This window comes from Paramormyrops kingsleyae, chromosome 2, assembly GCF_048594095.1.
Source record: "Paramormyrops kingsleyae isolate MSU_618 chromosome 2, PKINGS_0.4, whole genome shotgun sequence".
Taxonomy (NCBI): domain Eukaryota; kingdom Metazoa; phylum Chordata; class Actinopteri; order Osteoglossiformes; family Mormyridae; genus Paramormyrops; species Paramormyrops kingsleyae.
Window position 1 is genome coordinate 21,919,571 of NC_132798.1, and position 20,396 is coordinate 21,939,966.

The 20,396-nt window shown below is 46.2% G+C and overlaps 1 protein-coding gene across 3 annotated transcripts in view; it reads right to left on the minus strand.

Annotated features, from left to right (window-relative positions):
* The window catches only part of ncor2 (nuclear receptor corepressor 2), a 151,436-nt gene that overhangs the window by 70,944 nt on the left and 60,096 nt on the right, over positions 1–20,396 (minus strand). For all 3 annotated transcript variants that reach the window (XM_072708012.1, XM_072708011.1, XM_072708010.1), the window contains exon 4: positions 15,976–16,153. In XM_072708012.1, coding sequence (XP_072564113.1) covers positions 15,976–16,153 — 178 coding nt within the window. The remainder of the gene's footprint in view (positions 1–15,975; positions 16,154–20,396) is intronic.

The following is a 20,396-nucleotide window of genomic DNA, read 5'->3' on the forward strand; positions in this document are numbered from 1 at the left end:
CGCCCAACCCGAGAGGGAGCCCGCGAGGGACTAAGGGGGCGCCAACCCCCGCACAGGGAGGCCCGCAGAGGGAGGACGGGCGGCGAGCCCCCCAGCCCCACCCGCAACCACCCCACCGGGGCAGGCGGGTCCAGGGCCGAAGGGCCCCACCCACCGGGACCACCCCCCCCACCCCCCGGCGGACGGCCCCCCACACACCGGGGGAGCCCCAGCCCCCCCAGCCCGTCCCCCGGGAGGACGGGCCGCCGCCCACCGCAGCGACCCGGCACGCCTCCCCCCCAACACTGCAGGATGATCCAAGGGGGGCCCATACAAAGAGCCCCCCCCCCACCCAGGAGCGGACCCGCGGCGACCGGGGAGCGGCAGACACCCCGCCCAGCCCAGACCGAACCCCCCAATCCGCCTAGCAGGGCCCAGAGCGTCCCAAGATTCCCCGGACCGCCCGCCAGGGCCCCACCACGGCGCAGCAGAGCCAAGCACCACCCGGCCCGCGGCCCAAGAGAGGAGGCCGCCCGTACCCGCCAGGGCCACCCGAACCCCCCCATGATGGGTCTTCCCCCCGGCGGGCCACCCCACCAGCACAGGGCCAGAGACAGAGAGTTAGGGGGGGCCCCTCAGCCCCCATCCCCTCCCTGACCCATGTTGGTGTGAAGTGTGCATGTACATGTGTGAGAGAGTTGTGTGTTTATGTCTACTATGCATTAAAATTAGTGGGTGCAGTTCGGGTATGAGGGCCCCACCACTGGCAGATGGCAGAGTCCCCCATCCCCCTCCCCGCACCCCCAAGGCCCTAATGTAATATGGACTGCGTATATGACTAAGGTGCAAAAAGTGGGCGAGCAGTTGAGGCATGGGCACCCCACCGCTGGCAGACGGCAGAGCCCCACCTGCCTCAACCCACCTCCTCAGCCCTAGTGTCATGTGGTGTCTAACATGTAAGTAAAAATTGAGGGGCAGTGTCTCGGCGCACCTCCCCACCGCCCCTCAAGGCCCTAGTGTTGTGTGAAATGTGGTGTTGGACCCAGGGGAGCAATAAGGGCGTGCCAGGAGTGGGCCCCCCCCGGCACCGGGGCCAGATCCCCGACTGGCCCCGATTAGTCCCCATCCCTGACCCCGCACAGCCGGCAGGGACGGCCAACCGAGGTGTTCAGGGGCGGCACAGGCAGCCCAGCAGCAGGGAACGCCCCCCCCCCCCCAGGCGCAGACCGGGAGAGACCCACCCCACCACGCCCGATGAGACCCCAGCTAGCGGCCAAGGACGGGACAACCCCAGACCCCCCCGGCAAACGGGGAGCCGGACCAGCCAGGCGGGGTGACCCCCACCCCCCGGCCACCCCAGGCCCCCCCCCAGGCGAGGCAGAGGCTCCCCCCACCGCCCCCCCCAAACCACCCCACAGCGCCCGAGGGCCCCGCGCCGGAATCGCCAACGGCAGACAACGACCCGTCCCCACCAGGCAACGGGCCCGGGCAGACCAGGCCCCCCAGCATGCGGGCGACCACCCGCCCGGGAGCCGGAGCAGCGGCCCCAGCAGATAGAGCCCACGCCCCCAAACCCACGCACCCCAGCGCAGCGGCCCAGGCGGAACCCAGAGGCCCCACCCCCCGATCCCCCCCCAGCGCGCCACCCACCCCGCGGGGGCAGAACCCCCCCACCCCCCGCACCACCCCCACCAGGCCAGGCCAGCGGCCACCCAGAGACACTGACCACGCGCCCTCAGCCAAGAGAAACACCAGAGGACCCCAACAACCCAGCCCCCCCACCCCCAGCCCCCAACCCGGGACGGTGACGGCAAGGCCCCACCACCCCTGACGACATTACGTTAAAAAATTCATTATTGGAGTCCAACTGTCTTCAAAATCGATCAATTGATTTTTCTTACAGGCAGACATCCTCTCCATGGAAACATGATCCCAGAGTAGATTTTTGAACAGATTTATGTTTAAATTCTCTTTTGACTTCCAGTTCAGAAGGATTGTTTTCTTAGCAATGGTTAGTACTGTGAGAAGCATGCAAGATTTATTCATGTCCATATTAGTGTCAGTGAGGTCCCCAAGCAGGCAGAGTGAGGGGGAGGGTGGGATGGGATGCCCTAGGTGTGTCGATAAGTCTTCACAAATCCTTTGCCAGAATTCGTTGACCGGTGTGCAATACCAGAAAGCATGCAGGTAATTATCTGGTGCATCCGTCTTACAAGTTAGGCATATGTCAGTATCTCTGATACCCATCTGGAACATCCTCTGCCCTGTGTAGTGTGTTCTGTGTAAAATTTTGTATTGTAAAAGCTGCAGGTTGGAGTTCCGATTCATTCGAAAGGTATTCAAGCAAATTTGCCTCCAGAAGTTAGTGTCTTGATTGATAAGTAAATCCCTTTCCCATTTGTGGGTAGGGAGTGAGAGAGTTGTATCAGATTCTGCTAGATGCACGTAAATCCTAGACAGTAGTTTTTTAGTTGGAGTTATTAAGAAGTTTGCTATTTTAGGTGAAAGCTCCAGATCTAATTGCTTACGGCACCATCTATTGTGTATTATTGATTTAAGTTGAAGATATTCTAAGTATTTGTTTTTCTCAATGTTATAAGTTTCTGTAATTTTGTCAAATGATATCATGCAATTGTCTTGGATTATATGTTCGAGGCGCTTGATTCCTTTATTATGCCAAGCCAGGAAGTTTATCACTTTTTTATTTAACAGGATGTCAGGGTTGTTCCAGATGGGTGTCAGTTTGCATGGGACCACTGAAGTTTGGTTTATTCTAAGAAATTCCCACCAGGCTGTCAGCGATGTGCTGATGTTGATGCTCTTAAAACAGCAATGTCGTTTAAGTATATGACTGATAAATGGCAGGTCCTCGACTCGAATATCATTACAGAAAGTTTGCTCAATATCCAACCAGTTAAGGTCTAAGTTATTTTGCGTAGTCCATTTTAGGACATATATCAATCTATTGGCAAGAAAGTAGTTGTAGAAATTGGGAAGCTCCAAACCCCCACAGTTTTTGGATTTCTGTAAAGTTTTTAAACTTATTCGTGGTGGTTTGGATTTCCATAGATATTTTGAAACTAAGGAGTCCAATGATTTAAACCAAGTCCGCGGAGGTTGACTCGGAACCATTGAGAACATGTAGTTAATTTTTGGTAGGATCATCATTTTGATTGTAGCTACTCTTCCCAGAAGTGATGTGGGTAGATTGTTCCACCGTGCAAGGTCATCTTCTATCTTTTTAAGCAGCGGACTATAATTTAATCGCGTCAGATCTGACAGCTTGGCAGAAATGTTAATACCCAGATATCTAATGTTCCCAGATTGAAGTGGGATAGTTGGATTGGACTGGAAGTCACAAGATATTGGAAGAGTAGTCGACTTGTTCCAATTAATAGAGTAATCTGATATGGAGGAGAATTTATCTATAATTCTTATCGTCTCCCTGAGGGAACCCTGTGTATTTTGAAGAAAAAGTAATACATCATCTGCATAAAGACTAATTTTATGGGTTATACTTGCTGTTTGAATACCTTTGATATTATTATTATTCCGAATTGCTGCTGCCAATGGTTCAATAAATATAGAAAATAGTGATGGAGAAAGTGGACAACCTTGCCTAGTGCCCCTTCTGAGAGTGAAGCTTGGGGAGATTTGATCATTCGTTTTTACACAGGCTTTAGGTGAACTGTATAAAATTTTAATCCAGGTTACGAAGTTCTCACGAAATCCAAATTTTAGTAAGGTTGCCATTAGAAATTTCCAGTTGACCCTGTCAAAAGCCTTTTCTGCGTCCAATGACATGATTATGGCTTCCTTATTTTGAATGTTGCAGTAGTCTATTACGCCAATTAGTCTCCTCATGTTGTTAGTGGACTGTCTGCCTTTAATGAAACCCGTTTGATCTGGATGTATTATATAAGGTGTCACTTTTTCAATTCTACTAGCCAGTGCCTTGCTGATGATTTTAAGGTCCGCATTTATAAGTGATATTGGTCGGTAGCTAGAGGGGAGAGCAGGATCTTTGTCAGGTTTGAGGAGCAGGTTAATGTCTGCACAATTCATATTTGGAGGGATGCTGCCAGTTTCTTTAATTTCTATAACCATTCTATGGAAGAGTGGTGCTAGCAGAGGCCAAAATGTTTTGTAGAATTCTGCTGGAAATCCATCTGGACCTGGGGCTTTCCCGTTAGGCATACATTGTAGTGCATCATGAAGTTCCACTATTGAGAGAGGTAACTCTAATGCCGTTATTTGTTCATTATTTAATATTGGTAGGTCGATGTTATTTAAGAACTCTTCTATTTCAGAATTGGTTGGATTAATATCAGGTGAGTATAATTTTTTATAGAAGTCCCTAAATATCCTATTTATCTCTCCTAGGCTATGAGTTGCCTTCCCATTGGGGTCTGTAACTGAAGAGATTGCTGCCTTCTCCTTATTCTGTTTTAGTTGGTTTGCTAAAAATTTACTTGATTTATTACTATGTTCAAAATTGTCCAAGCGTAATCTCTGTATGTAAAACTGAGTTTTTTTGTCTCTTAATTCTTGCAATTTAATTTTATTTTTTCTCAGGTCATTGAGAAGTTGTTTTTCTTGGGAGGCAACATGTGCTGATTCCAAAGTTTTAATTTTCTGTTCTAGTTCAGTTTCGAGTGCTTTTTCTTTCTTCTTTTTATGTACTGAATATGAAATTATTCTGCCTCGTATTACAGCCTTTGCTGTCTCCCAGAGAATGCACGCAGAGATACCTGGCAGGTCATTTGTTTCAATAAATGTTGTCCAATCTTTTTTAATAACTTCTAGAAACTCTGAGTCCGTTAGTAATGATGTATTCAGTCTCCACCGTTTAAAAGGTGGTGCACTAACTTTTACAGTGACCGTCATAGTGACAGGTGCGTGGTCACTGATTGTTATAGGGTGAATTTGTGTGTCAGATATATCTTTCATAACTGTATTGCTCGTAAGAAAAAAGTCTATCCGGGAGTAAGAATGATGGACTGGTGAGAAAAACGTGTATTCTCTGAGCGTGGTGTGAAAAGTACGCCAGACATCGCATAGGCCGAAATCATTCATATATTGTTTTACTGTTTCAGATGATTGGCAAGTACGGTAACTAGCTGCTGTACTACGTCTGTCAGATTCTGGGTTAAGTACTAAGTTGAAGTCCCCTCCCAGTATAAGTTCTGTGTCTGAGTGCGATGATATTTCAGCAAAAAGGTGGTGGAAGAAGGAGGAGTCATCACTATTTGGACCGTATATATTGGCAATACATATCTCTTTGTTATATGCTGAAATTTTAATAATTATGAATCTACCTTCTGGGTCTGCGATAGTGTCTTTACAGTTGAAACATATTCTTTTGTTGATTAAAATTGCTACACCTCTCTGTTTTGAATTATAACTAGCTAAGTATACGTGTGGAAATTCTGGTGAATTTAATGTACACTGTCCTGTTTTGGCTAAGTGAGTTTCCTGCAGTAGGACAATGTCTGCCTGTAATGTTGTTAGATATTCTAAGATTTTATGTCTCTTAGCAATTGAGCCAATACCACGCACGTTCCAAGTGACAAAGCGTAGTGAATTCATGCTGTCCTAACTTAGACCCCCTGAGTGCAATCTAATGTTAAAATGGATGGATGTGTGTGTATGTGAAAGACTCTGTGTGAATGAGTCTGAATATGTCAGGATTAGTGTGTGTGCAAATATCAATGTGTGAATGCCTACATGTGTGTTATTAAGGTGAGGAGATCTGTCTGAGCTTGAGTGGGCATGTGTATATGTGAGTGTATGAATGCATACATGTGTGATGTTAAGATGAGGGGGTGCGTGTATGTTTGAGTGGGCATCTATGCATGCGAGTGTGTGACTACCTACGTGTCGGTGTGGGTGTATAGTATCTGGTAGACTGCTTCCAGATAAAACATTTTTGAGCGTCAATATCGATATGCAACAATTAACATAACAACCAAATTGACAATGATGGCCATAACAATAACAACAACAACAACAACTGCGACTGTAGTGAGACATTAAACAAGGGGGTTGAGGAACAGTAAGGGATATAAAGTGAACCAGCCTTAATAGTCTTTAGACAAAGCCGTCTAGTGTGCGGCGTGCGCTAAAAACCTGTATTAACTGCCAAACTTTAAAGTCAGTTTGTTAAATGCGTGTTACCTTAGTCGGAAGTGGTTTCAGTAGAGCCAAGCAGTGGTGTTCTGGTCGCGAAATAGTTGTCCATTAACATACAGTCTGTCTACCGCGATGACAGCTCGGGCTCCCTCCGCAATGAATTTTTTCCTGAGCTGGAACAGGATTCTGCGACGATCCAGGATTTCTTTGGGAAATTGGTCGTTGACGCTGAAGTCCGTTCCTCTGAGCTCCCTGCCTCGGCTTTTCACCAGTTCCTTTTGCTTGAAATGTTCAAACTTGGCCACGATAGGTCTTGGACGCTGAGCTTCTTTCCTCACCCCTCCTATGCGGTGGACCCGATGAAACGTGATGTTGTTGACGGTGTCCCGAGGAAGTTTAAGTTCTTGTTGCATGAAGTTTCTGATGGTAGCTTCTGCGTCTTCCTCTTACGGCAAATCTATATTATTCCATTCTGAACTTAAAATTAGCTGCATCAAAAACATTAGGGTAGTTTGCAAACCCTACAGACTATTTACAAGGTAATAAAACTTTTACATACATGTAAATGTGTGTGCAGAACAGAGAACAGAAAGTCTCACTCCATGCAGCTGACCAAAGTTGCCAACCCTGCATTTCATTTGAAATGAGAAGTAAAATGCAGTTTTCGAATGAAGCAGCTTATCATTCCTTTGCTTTTTTACTCGGACAAATACAAAACAAATGAATAAACATTATATGAGTCTCTTTTTGTATCTTTTCTAAATAATAAGACCTCGAGCCCATACCCAACTGTAATAGCGATTAAAGCGAGCTATTCTTTTAGTATTCATGTTAAAGTGAGGCTTTTATTTTATTACTGTTTTGGGATTAAGATTAATTTCAAAGATTAACGTTTGGAAATACTTAAATTAATAAGCACAAAAACATATGACAAACACAACTGTATTATGGGTTTTACGTCATTTTTGGGGGTCACCGACTCCCCTGCTGTGAGGATCACTGTCTGTCTCGTTGTTGTTTTGATGGGTTAGCGGTATGCTAATGCTGTTGCCCATTAACAAAAACAAAAGGCATGATACGCTGAAGTATGTCGCTGCTGGTGTTTAAAAGGAGGTTGTCAGTTCTACTGAAGATCGGACCTTTCTGAAACAATCTCGGACCATGAAATAGGAAGGCAATTCACTTATAGCTCAGTAGCGGAATCAGTATTTTTTCCGCACCGTGAATACAACATCTTCCTTGGGTTTCACGTGTTTGCTTTTTGTGGGCGTATACGCAGTCTTCTTGGGCCACTTCTGTTTGATGAGCATGACTGGCACACAAGATGCACGGCACTTGTGAGTGGTGAGAATGACTGGCACACAAGATGCACGGCACTTGTGAGTGGTGAGAATGACTGTCATACAGGGAGCACGCCAATGAATTTGTAAAATTATTCTCAGTTTTAAACCCTGGGTCCGACATACTGTATAATGTATATCCTAAATCGCAGCCTTTGCGATTTCTAATCGCGTTTTTTTGTTGTTGTTGATTTTGATTTGAAATCGATAAATCGTCCAGCCCTAGTTGTGATGTTAAATTTTTCTTTTTTTTTAAGCAAGCAATTCACACTCTTATTTACAGCTCAATCTCCAGATTTCGATGCCACTTAAATGCATGAGCTGAGGCCTACAAACAAGACTTTAGTTTTTTTTGTTGTACAAGTCTGATTCCCCGCCACACTGTATTCGGCATCACCCAGCTCCCGAATCATATTGCACTACTTGCCGAGTCAGAACAACTGAAAACAGACTGTCACCACAGTCACTGCCGCTGTGCCACTCCTGGGCCAGCACCTCCCTCACCACGCCACGTCAACAACATACATACCAAAACACACAGCAGAGGGCCCCGACGGGAGGACCCCGGGCCTGGCCTACCCTGTCCACTGGAGTTATTCAGCAAGAAGCAGCACACAGCCAGTGTTACATAAATATTCAATTATTAGTAGAAGCCCTATGCCTTTATTATTTAGAAATGTGACTAAGAATTTGGACAATAATTTTACATTTAGATTGATTCCCCCTCTCTAAACTGTTTGTCAAGTGCACTCTCTCATCTCTGGCTCTCCACTGCTGTCAGTGGCCAATTCTCTGCAAAGCTCTGCGCTGTCTTGTGCAAATTGGAGGCATGTTTGGCAATGCATCACATTGTATCACGTCAAACAGTACGCATCGCAATACAGGTCAATCGTATTGTATCGCAATACAGGTCAATCGCATTGTATCGCAATACAGGTCAATCGTATTGTATCGCAATACAGGTCAATCGTATTGTATCGCAATAGCAGTTGTTTCATATGTATCTCTAATGTATCAGATCATTGGCAATGCATCGAGATGAGTACCGCATTGGCTCAAATCGCCCTATATTCAATCAATGATTATACAGCAATGATCTTAGAGAAGTAATTGTTGCTGCCCATCAATCTGGGAAGAGTTATATTCCAAACAATTTGAAGTCCATCATCAAGGTGAGAAAGACTATTCAGAAGTGGAAAACATTCAAGACAGTTGCCAATCTTCCCAGGAGTGGACGTCCCAGCAAATTTACCCCAAGGTGAGACCATGCAATGCTCAGAGAAATTGTAAGAGTCTCATCTCAGACTCTACAGGCCTATGTAGCACCACGTTTGGTGAAAACCAAACACAGCATATCAGCAGAAACACTTCATACCAACTGTGAAGTATGGTGGTGGAGGGGTGATGATTTGGGCTTGTTTTGTAGCCACAGGACCTGGGCACCTTGCAGTCATTGAATCGATCATGAACTAGTCTGTATACCAAAGTATTGTACTGTCAAATGTGATTCTATCTGTCCGGTAGCTCAAACTTGGCTGAAATTGGGTCATGCAACAAGACAACGATCCCAAGCACACCAGGAAATCTAAAACAGAATGGCTGAAAAAGAAAAGAATCAAGATGTTACAATAGCCCAGTCAAAGTCCAGACCTAAACATGATTTAAATGCTGTAGCAAGACCTTAAGAGAGCTATGCATAAACAAATGCCTCAATGAACTGAAGCAATGTTATAAAAATGAGTGGGCCTCCATAACTTGAGAGATTGATAAAGTCATACAGAAAATGATTACTTCAAGTTATTGCTGCTAAAGGTGGTTCTACAAGCTATTGCATCATGGGGTGTACTTAGTTTTTCTTTTTTGATAAATAAATAATGACATGGTGGAATCCGTTGTGTATTGTTTTGCACCTGTAGTTAGAATTAAATAATTTTACAATCTGCTAAGGACCAGATGAACCTCACAAAATCCATCTATTTTATTGATGTGACCCAAAGAGGTGAATCAATATCCACAGTCAATTTCCAGTGAAAAGGTCACAGTGTGTGTGTGTGTGTGTGTGTGTAGGGGGTTCGTCGGCCCATGTCACACAGGGACATTTGCTAGGTCCTCTACAGACAGCAGACATGAGGACCTGTGAGCTCTGGGTTGCCTATGAGCAATGTGTTAGTGTGGTGTCTGTGTGATAGTGTCCGTCTGTGTGAATGCCTGTGTGCATCTATGTGAGTGAATGTGTGACAGTGTGGGTGTGATTGTGTGTCTGTGTGAGAGTGTCCGTCTGTGTGAATGCCTGTGTGCATCTATGTGAGTCAATGTGTGACAGTGTGGGTGTGTCTGTGTGTGTGTGAGAGTGTCCGTCTGTGTGAATGCCTGTGTGCATCTATGTGAGTGAATGTGTGACAGTGTAGGTGTGTCTGTGTGAGAGTGTCCGTCTGTGTGAATGCCTGTGTGCATCTATGTGAGTCAATGTGTGACAGTGTGGGTGTGTCTGTGTGTGTGTGAGAGTGTCCGTCTGTGTGAATGCCTGTGTGCATCTATGTGAGTGAATGTGTGACAGTGTAGGTGTGTCTGTGTGAGAGTGTCCGTCTGTGTGAATGCCTGTGTGCATCTATGAGAGTGAATGTGTGACAGTGTGGGTGTGTCTGTGTGAGAGTGTCCGTCTGTGTGAATGCCTGTGTGCATCTATGTGAGTGAATGTGTGACAGTGTGGGTGTGTCTGTGTGAGAGTGTCCGTCTGTGTGAATGCCTGTGTGCATCTATGTGAGTGAATGTGTGACAGTGTGGGTGTGATTGTGTGTCTGTGTGAGAGTGTCCGTCTGTGTGAATGCCTGTGTGCATCTATGAGAGTGAATGTGTGACAGTGTGGGTGTGTCTGTGTGTCTGTGTGAGAGTGTCCGTCTGTGTGAATGCCTGTGTGCATCTATGTGAGTGAATGTGTGACAGTGTGGGTGTGTCTGTGTGTCTGTGTGAGAGTGTCCGTCTGTGTGAATGCCTGTGTGCATCTATGTGAGTCAATGAGTGACAGTGTGGGTGTGTCTGTGTGTCTGTGTGAGAGTGTCCGTCTGTGTGAATGCCTGTGTGCATCTATGTGAGTCAATGTGTGACAGTGTGGGTGTGATTGTGTGTCTGTGTGAGAGTGTCCGTCTGTGTGAATGCCTGTGTGCATCTATGAGAGTGAATGTGTGACAGTGTGGGTGTGTCTGTGTGTCTGTGTGAGAGTGTCCGTCTGTGTGAATGCCTGTGTGCATCTATGTGAGTCAATGTGTGACAGTGTGGGTGTGATTGTGTGTCTGTGTGAGAGTGTCCGTCTGTGTGAATGCCTGTGTGCATCTATGAGAGTGAATGTGTGACAGTGTGGGTGTGTCTGTGTGTGTGTGTGAGAGTGTCCGTCTGTGTGAATGCCTGTGTGCATCTATGTGAGTGAATGTGTGACAGTGTGGGTGTGTCTGTGTGTGTGTGAGAGTGTCCGTCTGTGTGAATGCCTGTGTGCATCTATGTGAGTGAATGTGTGACAGTGTGGGTGTGTCTGTGTGTGTGTGTGAGAGTGTCCGTCTGTGTGAATGCCTGTGTGCATCTATGTGAGTGAATGTGTGACAGTGTGGGTGTGTCTGTGTGTGTGTGAGAGTGTCCGTCTGTGTGAATGCCTGTGTGCATCTATGTGAGTGAATGTGTGACAGTGTAGGTGTGTCTGTGTGAGAGTGTCCGTCTGTGTGAATGCCTGTGTGCATCAATGTGAGTGAATGTGTGACAGTGTGGGTGTGTCTGTGTGTCTGTGTGAGAGTGTCCGTCTGTGTGAATGCCTGTGTGCATCTATGAGAGTGAATGTGTGACAGTGTGGGTGTGATTGTGTGTCTGTGTGAGAGTGTCCATTTCTGTGTCATGTATATTATTACATTGTGAGTGTCTGTCCCTTTCAGCTTGCATTTTGGGTGGAAAGATGATGCAATCCCCTCTGCTTTCCACTCCACTCCACCCTCACCCACCTGGACAAAAAAGACACTTACGTGAGAATGCTGTTCATAGACTTTAGTTCAGCATTCAATACCATCATTCCTCAACAGATAATACAGAAACTAGACTGGCTGGGCCTGAACACCTCCCTCTAACTGGCTGCTGGACTTGCTTACTGAGAGACCACAAGTGGTCTGGGTCAGCAAAAATACATCTGGCACCATCACATTGAGCATGGGGGTAGCCCAAGGATGAGTGCTCAGTCCCCTGCTCTTCACCTTGTTGACCGATGACTGCACACCAAACTACAGCACCAACCTCTTCTTCAAGATGGTCATGTGGTGCAGCAACAGCAATCTCCTCTTAAAGGCAGACAAAACAAAGGAGATTGTCACTGATTTCAGGAGATCGCACACCCAACATCCCCGGCTGACCATAAATGGTACTGCCGTGGAAAGGGTGAGCAGCACCAAATTCTTGGGAGTATATATCAGAAGACCTCTCCTGGTCAAAGAATTCTGCATCACTGGTGAAGAAACCCCAACATCGCAAAATAAAGAGAGCTAGCGCCCTGGTACTGATCATGGCCTCCTATCAAGGCACCACAAAAAGTATCCTGACAAACTGCATCCTTGTGTGATTTGGAAGCTGCACCGCCAGCAATCAAAAAATTGAGGGGAGAGGGTTTGTACTTTATGGTTAACTCTTTGTGGGCTGCGGATGTCTGCATCTTAGCAACGCACTGCTCTCCGGCTCTGGAGATTCCGATCATCAAAGTCAGACCCTTTTATCTGTTCAGTTCAGTGCTCCTTTCAGCCGTCTATATCCCCCTTCAAAATGAAAAATCTTCCGTTCTAGACGAACTGTATAGTATTACAAAGAGACTAGAAAACACATACCCTGAGGCAGCACTGCTAAACACAAGTCCAATGTCATCTTCAAGATTGCTGATGACACACCATCTTGGGCCTCATCATGGACAATGATAGGAAGTGAAGGCATGAACCAGCTGGTGCAAGGACAACGACCTCTCCCTCAACATCAGTAAAACAAAGGAAATGATAGCGGACTGCAGGAGATAGCATGAAGGGACACACGGACACACCGGCCCATCTACATCAGCGACACTAAGGTCGAAAGGGTCAGCAGCTTCAAGTTCCCTGGGGTGCACATCACAGAGGACCTCTTCTGGACAACAGACACAGACACTGTGGTCAGGAAAGCTCGAGAGCGGTTTTACTTCCTGAGGAGGCTGGAGAACTTCGGCATGAATGCCAACATCATCTCAATATTCGGGATGGCACAGCATTACAGTATGGTACGGGGGCTCCTCTGCCCACAGCGGGAAATCACTACAGAGAGTAGTGGGGACAGCACAGCATTACAGTATGGTACGGGGGCTCCTCTGTCCACAGCGGGAAATCACTACAGAGAGTAGTGGGGACAGCACAGCATTACAGTATGGTACGGGGGCTCCTCTGTCCACAGCGGGAAATCACTACAGAGAGTAGTGGGGACAGCACAGCATTACAGTATGGTATGGGGGCTCCTCTGTCCACAGCCAGACATCAATACAGAAAGTAGTGGAGGTGGCACAGCACATCACCAGCAAGAGTCTCCCTGCCATTCAGGACATCTACCTCCAATGGTGCCTGCACAAGGCACACAGCATCATCAGAGACCACAGCCACCCAGCACACCAGTTGTTCAATCTGTTACCATCTGAAAGACTCAAGAACAGTTTCTACCACCCAGCCATCAGACTCCTCAAACACTTAAAACTGTACAAAAACTTACCGGTACTATGTGCAATTATTCCTCAATGTAAAATTGCTGATACTAATTCGCATTCTCAACGCACAACACTGGCGCTTACACTACCCCACCACCTCATATATACACAGATATTTCCTTATTTATGATTTTCTTTTCATTTTTACTTCTTAATTTTATTTAATCTTCTTATCTTCCAATGCTGAGACACTTGTTTTCCTGCTCCTCTCAAATAATGCATTTCATTGTAATGTTGACCCTGTGTTAACATACATGTGAAAAATTAATTGAAACTTGAAAAACCCTGCAGTACATAGTGAATGGAGCAGGAAAGATCATTCGAGCCCCACTCTCCACCCTCCTGGACACCTACAACATCTGCCTTACCCCCAAAGCAGTCAGCATTGTGGGAGACCCCACCCACCCTTACACCCGCCTAGCCCGCAAAGCAGTCAGCATTGCGGGAGACCCCACCCACCCTTACACCCGCCTAGCCTGCAAAGCAGTCGGCATTGCGGGAGACCCCACCCACCCTTACACCCGCCTAACCCGCAAAGCAGTCGGCATTGCGGGAGACCCCACCCACCCTTACACCCGCCTAACCCGCAAAGCAGTCAGCATTGTGGGAGACCCCACCCACCCTTACACCCGCCTAACCCGCAAAGCAGTCAGCATTGTGGGAGACCCCACCCACCCTTACACCTGCCTAACCCGCAAAGCAGTCAGCATTGTGGGAGACCCCACCCACCCTTCTTACAGCCGCCAAAGGGTTAAGATTAGGCATGTGAGGAAGGTAGAGCAGATACCTATATGAATGTGTCAGTTTGCAAGGGTGCTCACCTCGCCGCGTCCTTTACTGCTGAATGCATGCATGCTCGTTCCTCATTTTAGCGCCTGCATGTATATTTTTAGAGCAGCATTCATAGCCCAAGAGGCGTGAGGCGGCTGGGGGGCTAAGGGGATTGAAGACATTCGTTTCACATACAGCAATTAATAAATAATAGCAGTGGCCCAGTTCTGGAAGGACTCTGAGGAGCAGACCATTAAGAGGAAGTTTTTGTGCCTGTGGCTGTGAGTGAGCCTTTGTGGTGGGAGCTCTGGTGAGCAGCTGCTGATATAGCAAACCAAGGGAGGGGAGAGAAAGAAAGGGAATATATGCCAACAGGAGCAACCAGGTGATGGAGCAGCCGGGGAAAGCAGGGAAACATCTGCATCGCCTTTGAAAACGCATTACATAACACCGCATTATGTAACAACTCGACAAAATGCAACAAATTGTCACAAAATGTGGTGTTATTACATAATGCATTGTCACAGACCATGTAACACATTATCTAACAACACTGCATTATGTAATATCTTGACAACCTGTAGCAAATTTCCATTAGATACAATTAGATACATTTTCAGGGGTGTGTTTCCCGAAAGCTTTGTGATGCTAAGCAGTTAATTATCTGTCACTTAAGATAATTCTTTGATTAATCAGCGTTTCTCAAAACCTTTTGTAACTAGTTTGTAACCTCATTCATAAATCTATGAGTGATCCAACCCACTTCTTATTTCCTACGTTGTTTATTTATTTGAACTTTTGCCTGCTATTCCATGATAGAGGCACAGAAGTCATCCAAAAAGGACAGTGGACAATATAATAATGATTATGATGATGATAATAAGTTATTCTTTCAATATAAAACTGCAGTGTAGGTTATAAATTTCTGACATATTTATGACATTTTGTAGAGTTATTACATAATGCGGTGTTATTAAACAATGGATTATTACATGGTGTGTGACAATGTATTATGTAACACCACCACATTATGTGATGGCAATTTGTTACATTTCGCTGAGTTATTACATAATGAATTGCTACATCGCAGTTCTGAAGACCATAATCTGCCTGCATGAAGTCTGCAGCTGCTAGTAAGAGACAGAGAGAGGTACTGCTGACTGCTGCTACAAAAGCATATGAGAAGCCATACACAGACCATACACAGTATTCTACAGCCAAGAGACAGGAGCTCCTCCAGCCGCTATCACCTTTACAACAATGAGGGCATCAGGGAGAATGAAATCCAATGCTACCAGCACAACCCTAACCCTAACCCTAACCCTACCAGCACAACCCACACCCTAACCCTAACCCTAACCCGACTGCACACCACATTGCACCACACCCCAAAAAACAGGCCTTCATCTGACTCCAATGGTACAGCCTCCATCCAAGCCAGCTCAGGTAAGACCCGGACTTAATCCAGTGGCATCAGGAAGACCGGGCCTCAACCCAACCAAGGGAGGGGAGAGAAAAAAAGGGCATATATGCCAACAGGAGCAACCAATCTGATATTTTTACCCCTTTATCAATTATTAAGCATTAATAAAAAAAAAAAAACCATGAATGCCAACTGCGTGAATGTAATATGGTTACTGTATTTCCACACAGCCAACATGACAGCTCCGACAAACATGCGTTGCTGAATAACTAGCCTTCAGTATATCGCACTAAGGCTAAAAGCATTTTCGCAATTTTTCAGGCTAGACCTACAGTATTGCTGATAAAAAAAAATGGGATTAGTATCTTTACTCTCCCACTCCCTCAATACCCAATCCAGCATTTTTTTGCAGGTATGAGCCCAATACCGATAGTGGGTGAACGACTGAGAGTCCCATCTCAAGCAGGAAGACTGGGGCTCAACAGCTGAAGTTGCTTTGGTACACATAGCTTGCACATAGGCTGCAGGTCTTGGCCTCCAGGTGTCAAGCTCAATGTGCTCAATGGGCTTCCCCTCTGCAGTCTCACCTTGGGCATGTCCTCAGTCCCAGCCAGCTGAGCAGATGGCCTGTGGGAGGGATGTCGCAGGAGAGACTCCGTCCCCAGATCCAGCCTGGGACGCTTCATCTCGGAGTAATCAACATCTGATTGGCTGCTGGGCTCCGGCATGTAAATATGCTCATAGCGGATGTGGGCCTCCTGACCTCTGGAGGAGAGAAAAGTGACACAAAAACAATATGAATCAAAAACATTTAGGGTTCATCCAGCCACTTATTCTGGTCAAGGTTGAAAGGTAGTCTGAAGGCAGGGTGTTCATGTGTGTACATACACACACACACACACACATACACACACACACACACACATACATAGACATACACGGGCACAGACACACGGCTAAATACATAGGCGCACACACACACATACACACACACACACACACACACACACACACACACACAGATACCGACACACACAGAAAGACACTCACTCTCACTGACACACACGCATGCACGCAGAAATGCTGGCAAACCATGGGTCATTGAATTAGCCCAATCTCGAGGACCTGCAGAAAAGCTGGGTGAGAAAGGGAGAATGGGCAGATTCTGCAGGTGGCAAACCTCTAACCCCACTCAGTACAGGATGGAGTATTAGATACTTCTGCTAAATTTCAAAGCCCTTCATAACCATGCTCCTAATTACCTCGATGACCTTTTACACTCTTATACTCCCTTCGTTCCTCCTCAGCTGAATGACTTACCATTCTGATAGGCTCAGTACCATGGGTGACAGGCCCTTGGGTGACAGAGTCTTCTGCTGCTCAGTACCTAGACTTTGTAACTCTCTCCCCTTGAATTTAGGGCAACTGGTTTCCATTACTCTATTTAAATCATGTAAATCATCTTAACATCTTAAATTACTGTTCCTTTCGTGAACTGTGATTCTATTATTTCTTTTATTGTTATTGTAGTGTAATGTACCTAGTGTATGGAGTTTCATGTTTATTGTTGTTTTACAAATTCTTAAGTCGTTTAATTCATGTAAGGTGACCTTGAGTGTCCTGAAAGGCACTCTGCTTAGCCTCATTTGAAGAATAAAGTCAGGAATAAAAGCAGCAGCCTGAACAGTCTTCAAGTCTAATTCCCGTCCTTTTTAACTTGTTTAATCAGTCTCACAGAAGCCAGGCATCTTTCTACCTGTGCACTTCTGAATGCCGAATGCATTTCTCAAAGAGCCTTTGCAGCTAAAACAGCAGCCCGAAAGAGGGATAAACGCCCAGGGAACAGGCTGCAGACCCTGAAAGAGGGATAAACGCCCAGGGAACAGGCTGCAGACCCTGAAAGAGGAATAAACACCAAAAGAGCAGGCTGCACACCCAGAGTGCAGTATAAATGCTCTAAGAGCAGGACAAACTCCCACAGAGTGGGACTGACCCCAAAAGAGGGATAAACACCCAGAGAGCAGGCCACGTGCCCCGAGAGTGAGATAAACACCCCAAGAGTAGACGCACCCCCAAAGAGTGAGATAAATGCCCAGAGACCAGGCCACATGCTCAGAGTGGGATAAACACCACAAGAGCAGGATAAATGCCTAGAGAGGTTGCATGTCCAAAGAGCAGGAGGTGCTAGGTGCTAGAAAAATAGCTGCCCACTATTTCGTCATGATGTTACATATACATTAAATGCAGGGGACACATTTCATTGTCTATGTTAATGATAATGCCCCAAGAGCAGGATAAATGCTCAAAGAGCAGGCCGCATGCCCCCGAGAGTGGGACAAATGCCCAAAGAGTAGGCCACATGCCTCAACTGAGGGAGAAACACCAAGAGTGGGATCAATGCCCCGAGAGTGGGATAAACACCCAGAGAGCAGGCCAAATGCACCAAGAACGATATAAATGTTCAGAGAGTGGGATAAACGCCCATGGAACAGGCCATACACCCCAAGAGTGGGATAAACACCCAGAGAGCAGGCCACACTCCCGAGAGAGGGATAAATGCCCAGAAAGCAGGTCAAATGCTCAGACAGTGGGATAAATGTCCATAGAACATGCCACACACCCTGAGAGTGGGATAAACACCCAGAGGGCAGGCCGCACACCCTGAGAGTGGGATAAACACCCAGAGGGCAGGCCGCACACCCTGAGAGTGGGATAAACCATCAGAGAGCAGGCCGCACACCCTGAGAGTGGGATAAACCATCAGAGAGCAGGCCGCACACCCTGAGAGTGGGATAAACCATCAGAGAGCAGGCCGCACACCCTGAGAGTGGGATAAAAACCCAGAGAGCAGGCCGCACACCCCGAGAGTGGGATAAACACCCAGAGAGCAGGCCACATGCCCCAAGAGTGGGATTAACTGCCCAGAAAGAAGGTCAAATGCTCAGAGAGTGGGATGAATGCCCTGAGTGCAGGCCACAGGCCCCGAGAATAGAAAAAAAAACCGAGAGCAGGTCAAATGCTCAGTCTCAGAAAAATGCCCAGAGAATGGGACAGACAAAAGTGAGAAAAATGCCCCAAGCGTGCTATAAATGCACAGAGTGTGGGATAAACACCCCACAAACAGGAACCACACAGCAAGAGCAGGCTACACGCTTGACATCTTACTCCAGCTTTCGCTTTCCATAGCACCACTAACTCAGGTGAGACAGAGAGCTGCTTATAGAGAAAGGAGGCTGCTCCGATTGGCACATTAAGCCATAAAGCCAGAGTTGTCAGCCTTGCCAAAGTAACAGGAGGAACAGCTCTGATGATCCACTGCCAGTATATATCGACCTGGCAGCGTGACTTTGTGCTTTATTTCAAAAGGCCTTTGTGCTGGGAGGGGGCACTTGCTCTGTGCACGTTTCTACTATGAAAGGGAGACTTAAACGACATTCTCAAGTTCCCTGTAAATATGGACAGTTTGGATAAAACAGCAACCATGGGTTACATGTATGAAGAAGGGAGTCTGAGAGACACATTTGTCATTTTCTCCCTCTTTAATGCCATTAATTGTTTGTCCTTTCCACCCCCCGCTAAAGACCCACAGCAGAAGACACTTCAAAAAGAGACTGACTGGAGGGCAGTGGCAAGGGCTGCAGAGGGCTGAGGCTTCCTGGCAGCACTCCAGTAGAGATCCCACAGCAAACCTAAGCACTGCTTTAAATCAGAAAGCAGGTACAATGAGAAAGGCAGACCAAGCCCTCTGCACAAACATAGAGCCAAATTAAGCAATGAAGGACACCTCTAAAGGGAGAACATGTTCACTAGGGGCATTAACGATTCTCCAAACCCATGGTTCGGGGTGGTGGGGGGGGGGGGGGGGTTAGGAAAAATACTGGGTTGTATTAATCAACAGCAAATCGGGAACACTACAATGACCAACACTAAAGAAAATGCTGGATTAGCTTAACTTCACAAAACAAAATACAGCCGCATTTTAGCGGTCCTGAAAAGGATTATATCAGGCACCCAACGAGCCCCAAACCAATTACACACAGGAAACACAAGGTTGTCAGACGCTGACCTCTGATACACACACGGTGGGAGATTTACGGAAGCCACTTACACACGGGGGTCGAACTGGGTACACACAAGACACAGGTAAACACACGCACAACGATAAGGGAATGTAACCATTAACATTAACGACATAACAATGGCCATTTCCTTCTTAATCTCCACCGTAATCTCAAAAAATTTATCAATTTTTTTATTATTATACTACATTTGCATGTTTTGCAAATTTGCTAAAGATCTAAGGAGCGGAGTTTGGTGATCTTATTAGCAATTGTTTGAAGCCAAGGAATGTGTATTAAAAACCTTACTTGCTACGATCCGCAGTTCAAAATAAGACCAATATTGACAAAAACGTAAAGCATGCCACTACAGCGCCACCGTTTGGCTGAGCAGTGTCTCTTTGCAGCCCTAAGCAGTGGAGGGAATGTTTCACCACGACACCAAAATTTCAAGATTCTCGGTCATAGACAAGGGAAATTATAGTCTGCTGAAATCTGATTGCCTGTTGTCAGCCATGTTTGATGAATAGATGAACTTTTATAAAATGATTAGTTGGGACATCTGGCTGTCTAAATAATTAAGAAAAAACTCTCAAGTGTATACTCTCTTATTGACTTATTGGAAGCATATTGAATGACTGACGCATTTTGGCGCTAAGCAGTCTTCAGAATCTTGGTCCTGAAACAGCCTAAAAGAATAAATCCGTATTTTAGGATATTATGTTCAAGCGTTACAGGAGATAATGGGTCGTTGTGAATAGAAATATATTTATTATATCTCATCTACCTCCTATTCACCATCTGCTAATTCAACCACCAGGCCAGGAGGATATTCACAACCATAGAATCAGGTAGGTCATCACTGTGGTTTTATGCCTAAATGAAGACGTGTGTTTGACTCATCAAGATGTGTATTTTGTGCTGTATATGGTATGTATAGAACAAAACAC